A 6,000-nucleotide genomic window follows, 5' to 3' on the forward strand; every position below is an offset into this window, starting at 1 on the left:
AACCATAATTCATTATTGAAAATTATGCAGATGTTCAGGGTCATTGATGGTGAAATAAACGCTCAGCTCATACTAGTATTGTGTTGTTTGTTATTAGAATTATAAGTCATTTAAATAGTATCAGTGCCAACACAGTGTTAGCAACTAAATACTGTTCCATTGTTTATACTGGTACAAACCATAGGGAAAACAGCTGATGGTATATATCAAGAGTCATAAAATGTTCTGTGCCCCAGTGGTTCTTTAGATATCCTAGGAAAACAAGATGAAGGTCTGAGCATAGTGGCACACACCGAGAATACCGGGACTTGGAGGTGAAAGCAGCAGGTCAAGGCAAACTTGAGCAACAGTCTCTAGTATAAGGCTGCCTGAGACCTGTTCTAAACAAAAGAGAAGAAGCTGAAGAATAAAGAAAGGCCGTTTACACAGTAACACAAGTGTGGTGTGTGCAGCAGCGTTACAGATGAAATGGTTTAAACTACACTGTGCTCACTTTTACATATGTTTAACAGGTTAAAAAAACATGGCATAAGTTAGAATACTAAACATGGATTCAGAAGGAATGTTGTGATCGAATGAAGGTGAAGAAGAGTACTGATGTGTAGCTTATACTGTATACATACATAGCATAAAAATACTAAAATTTTAATTTTTCTTTGCTTTTCTAAATACTGTGATGGAGTGAGGGAAAGACAAACTTTGACAACCTAAACCATAGGCACAGGTTAGACGGTGTGCGGTGTAAGCTAGAGCAGATAGGGTGCGCTTGGCTTCCTGGGCCTGCGGCTATGGAGTCTCATTGTCCTTAGGGGAACGGGCAGTCACATTGGTACCCTAGTTCTTCTCCTTTTAGGGTGCTTCTACTAGAGTCTACTTTAAAAGGATGAGTTCCCAGTTCTTGAGAAGCTGGGCACATCAGAGCAATACACTCAGGGGCCCCCAAAAACTGTCTACAGGAACCTCTCAGAGTTTTCGAAGGGTTGCTGTGGAGAGATCCTAGAGAGACAGGCATGTGTAGGAGGATGGTCTGTCTTACTGACCCTGTCTGTCCTCTCTGTCCCACAGCTGGCCCTGAAGGACCCTGTGCACACAGTGTCTCTGCAGCAGTTCATCTATGAGAAGCTCAAGGCGCAGCAGGAGATCCTGGGGGAGCAAGGCTTCCAGTCCCTCATGGAGACGGTGGACACAGAGATTGTCACCCAGCTGCAGGAGTTTTTGCAAGGATTCTAAGAGCATGTGTCATGTGGCCACCATCCCTTCTGAAAGAAGCTGAATAACCCAACCTGCCATCCGTATATGAGCCTGCTGAGATGAGGTCATTTGTGTATGAATATAAAGAAACCAAGACCATAAATTTTTTACTATAAAATATAAAGAATAAATATAAATCCCAAATATTAAAGTCAGAAAACTATTCCTCAAAAGAATTTAATTTTATATTTATGAGGGGCCCTGTGTTTACTAGAGGTGCATTTATTGAGAGTAGCCACGTTATCTCTCTTGTTAAGAAACTCGTTGATTGCCTTTTAATCATGAGCTCTTAACACCTGAGTAGATGAAGGTTGATGTTCCAGATGTTTTTCTGCAACTCAAATTACTTAAATTTGGTTGCCTTATCCTAATTTTTTTAAGCTAATAAAACAAGTTTGAGAAATGAGAATGCTGTGCAGATGATAGAACTCAGTTTGTACACAGGCAAACCTGACGGCTGCCCTCTACCTGAGTATCTCACCAGGGAGCTGTTTGCATCCGACAGAGAATCAAAGGCTTTTATTTTCATTCTAGTAGTCTGATATAGGAATTGGTGAAGTCACTTTTAACTTTACTCTGAGTGCATACATTGCAAAGCACACTGAAGTGAACCTGCAGTACTGTAGTGCCAAGTGGGAGACCACTGGGGAGGCTCCAGCCCTGGCTCCTTTGCTCCATGTGTAGGCCAGGAGCCCTGGGAGCACCAGGAAGAACCAGGTAACTCCAAGTCCCCTTCCTCTGTGACAGTCATGCTTGGCTGTGACAGGCTGCCCAGTATTTCCCCATCTCAGGTTCCTCAGTGCAGGGGTGTGTCAGCACCTCAGTGCCATGGGTGTACCTCAGAGGACCCAGCAGCAATCCCCAGGGTACTAGCACTGACATAACTAGTCTTCCTTCCTGTCCCTCCGTTGCACTAAATGTGCAAGGGAGAGAACTGACGCCTTACTTTGCATTACTTGCCATTGTGAGGAACCTTTAGAGCATCTCTTAGGAAATACTCGAAAGCAAGATTGGAAATGTCTTATCTTTCTATAGAAATTTGGGTACAGTGTATAACTGTAAGAAAACCACTACCCCTTTGTAAGCTATGGAACCCATAATGTCTACGGATATGATGTTTTCAGCCAAGAAAGAAAATACGGTCCAATTAAATTTTCCAAAGATACCTCACCTTTGACTTGTTGTCTGTTTTTCTTGCCAACTACCCTCCACAACAAAAACATAAAACAATTCATTAAAATCACCCAGTGGATTATTAAAGACTATGGAGTGCTTTTTACACTATGGTTCCAATTCTCCACCCATAGATAGTACCAATACTTCAGGTTTCAAATCTTCATTTAAAGAGTGAGCATTCCTTGACAGTGATGTTTCTTTGCCATTGTGCTGCTTTGAATAGGAGTGGCCCCCATAGAATTATGGTTTGAACCCTTGGCCTTAGGGAATGGCATTATTAGGAGGTGTAGCCATGTTGGAGTAGGTATGGCCTTGGAGGAAGCATGTCACTATGGAGCAAGCTTTGAGGTCTCCTATGCTCAAGCTCTACCCAGTGTGGCAGTCTCCTGATGCCTGCTGATCAAGATGTAGAACTCTGAGCTCCTTCTCCAGCACCATGTCTGCCTGCACACTGCCGTACTTCCTCCATGATGAGGACGATAATGGGCTAAAACTCAGAAACTGTAGGCTAGCACCAGGGAAATATTAATAGACAACTTCTTATAGGAGCTGCTGTGCTCATGGTGTCTCTTCACAGCCATGAAACCCTAACTAAGACACCTCTGTTACTCAGCAACAAGGGACATAAGAATATCTTCCTTTGAAGCATTCTCCCAGCCACATTACCAGAAACTCCTAACACCCAGTTCTTGGCCGTAGAGAACCATCACCTTCTTATTCTGGACAGCGTGTTACAATGCAGGGACGGCACTGAACAACTGCTCTGCAAGGGCTCTTAAAGCTTCCCTCAGAAGGTGGTTTGCTTTTTAAAATCATGGGTTAACATAGGTTTTATAAAAAGCTCTAAAAGTACTCATATATGCCGTCCTTTTCTATACATAATTAAGATAGAATATAATTATTGATTTATAAGATTCTATTCGTTGACATGTAGTAGCAACATATTAATTTTGACGAAACAATTTAGCCAGTCTTTGTACTGTACTATAGCTTTTGAAGCAAGGAATGATGGTTTCTGTTTCAGTAACATTCCTTTTCAATTGTGTTTGCATCCCAGAGACCTTTCCCAACTCCAACCGAGGCTCATGTGACCAACAGTAACAGTTTTCAAGTTTCCTTATAAATCACTCATTCTTCCCCTTCTGAATCATATTTGGTAAGGCACATTATTAAGTGCTAGTGAACTTCTGTAATTTCCTCTCAAGACTCGTTCCGTCTTAGGTCTTTATTTTACACATTCCATTATTGCCAAGTTCCTGTTTCTGCCGCAGTGCTTGCAATCTTCTGAGGCAGAGCATGCTACCTTCAGGGTGTTCCACTGTCTAGTAGGAATGTGGAGTTGCAAACAGGAGCAGAGTAATCTCCAGTGGAAGTGCTTATGCAGAAGCAACAGGGTAGAGGGTGAGGATCAGACAAAAAATAAACGGATGCTACCCTGGGCTGGCTGAGAACTCCTAAAGCCAGCTCTTGCACTGCATAGCCTGTGAGGATGTTTGGAAGTTACTGGCCTTGAACTGAAACTGGGTGACACTTGACTGCACTCGAAGCTGTTTGAAATTAGACACACACACACACACACATCTCACACTTATCAGTCCTGTGAAGAATTGAAGTTCACCTCCAACGAGTGTAGTCTGCTAAGGTTTAAAATCTACTGTAGTAGAAATGTACAAGTTGATGGAAAGCTGACTAAGACGAGGTTATCTGTAAGGAGCGGAGTGAGTAGCAAGGTGGCTTGGTGGGAAAGCCACCTGCTGCCAAGCCTGCCAACCTAAGTCCAGTCTCTGAAACCCACATGGTGGAAGGAGAGACGGGACTCCAGCAAGTTGTCCTTTGACCTCCATATGCATCCTGTTGCCCCTTCCCTCCAAATAAATAAAAATACTATGAGAACTATTTTTTTATTTCCACTAACTTAAGAAAATAATACACAGAAGCTGTATAAAACTTTCACAGTGAATCCCAGGACACCCTTTATTTAGGTTGCCAGGGGCAATGCAAATACATGCATGTATAAACAAAAATGTGTGCTGTGTGTATGTGTGCCCACATGCATGTACATGGAGCTGGAAGGTGATGTTAGGTGGCTTTCACAGTTATGTTCCCCCCCCCCCCAACAGGGTCTCTCACTGAACCTGGAGCTCACTAATTCAGCTAACCCAACAAGCTCTAGGGATCTGCCTATCTGCACAATGCAGTGCTGGGATTCAAATGTGAGCAACCATGACTGGGTTTTCTGTTGGTGCTGGACAGGTCCTCATGCTCACATGCTGTTTCACCAACTGACTCATCCCCACAGTTCGTGGTGGTTGCTTTTTTTTTTTTGGACAGGGTTTCCCTATACAGTTCAGACTGGCATCAAACTCAGTCCTGTTTTAATCCTGTTTTGACTCCCTAAGTGCTAAATTACAGGCACCACCATGCCCAACCTACATTTATTTTTGCTAAACTACTTAAAAGCAAATCACAACACAGAAGATGTAGCGCTCCATCCCCTCGTACTAAAGCATCCATTCAAGAATGGCATTCCTCTGCATATATATCAACATGCTAACATTAGAATACACTCAAGAACACTATATTGCCAGTGCATACTCAGAGTTTCTCAACTTCCTGAAACGTGTGTATTATATCATACCCATTTGTTGTTGGGTCAGAATGCCTTCAGGGTTTATTTACATGCCATTTCACTGTTTGGTTTAAATCTAGAATAGTCTTTTATCCATGTTGGCTCTTAGGGAATTCAAGGCAGTTACTTTTGTTCTGTTTGTGAGATTTTATGCTTGTTTTTTTTTTATAAGCCTATTGAGGTAAACACTTCTGACCAGACATTAGTAATGCTATATACTTTGTCACATAGCATCAGTAGGCACATGTTGGGTAGTGTCCATAGATACTACTGTGGTTAAAGAAATGAACACCACACCTCTGTCTTAGGTTTTAACAGTGTCATGTTTTCACATGACAATCATAGACATCCCCAGTGCTCTATGTTTTGAGTTATAGCTCTTGCCACAGTCAGTTTGGCTATTTACACAAGTTCTGTAGTTTTATTCCAACCTAGAATAATAGCATGGGTGAGTTATGGGGAGAGGTATATTATACCTGGTGTGAGTTATACTAACCGTAAGTCTCTGAAACCCTGTTCTCATGCTCTGCCGTTCTGTATAGACTATAGACTCCTGAACAACGGTTCTCAGCCTGTGGGTCTTCACTCCTTTGGGGGTCGAATATCAGATATCCTGCATATCAGATATTTAAAATTTATAATTGCAAAATTACAATTATGAAGTAGCAATGAAATTTTTTTATGATTCATAACAGCAAAGTAACAATGATATAATGTCATGGTTGGGGGGGGTGTCACCACAGCATGAGGAACTGTATTAAAGGGTCACAGCATTAGGAAGGTTGAGAACCACCGCTCTAGAGAATGCTGTAGCCATACTTGCAATTTCAAATAAGTGTGTTAAGCAACAAATAGCAGATAGATGACATCACCATACCAGGTCCTTACAACATCCAGCAGGAACAACAGAAGTAGCCCAGTTGAAGGAGCAAAATATCATCAAA

At 42.0% G+C, this 6,000-nt stretch overlaps 1 protein-coding gene across 2 annotated transcripts in view; it reads left to right on the forward strand.

Moving 5' to 3' along the window:
* The window catches only part of Ipo11 (importin 11), a 137,047-nt gene extending 134,621 nt beyond the window's left edge, over window positions 1-2,426 (forward strand). For both annotated transcript variants that reach the window (XM_028783923.1, XM_028783928.1), the window contains exon 30: window positions 1,066-2,426. In XM_028783923.1, coding sequence (XP_028639756.1) covers window positions 1,066-1,230 — 165 coding nt within the window. In that variant the 3' untranslated portion in view covers window positions 1,231-2,426. The remainder of the gene's footprint in view (window positions 1-1,065) is intronic.
* The last annotated feature ends 3,574 nt before the right edge of the window (window positions 2,427-6,000 follow it).

This window comes from Grammomys surdaster, unplaced genomic scaffold (genome assembly GCF_004785775.1).
Source record: "Grammomys surdaster isolate TR1022 unplaced genomic scaffold, NIH_TR_1.0 99, whole genome shotgun sequence".
Classification (NCBI taxonomy): domain Eukaryota; kingdom Metazoa; phylum Chordata; class Mammalia; order Rodentia; family Muridae; genus Grammomys; species Grammomys surdaster.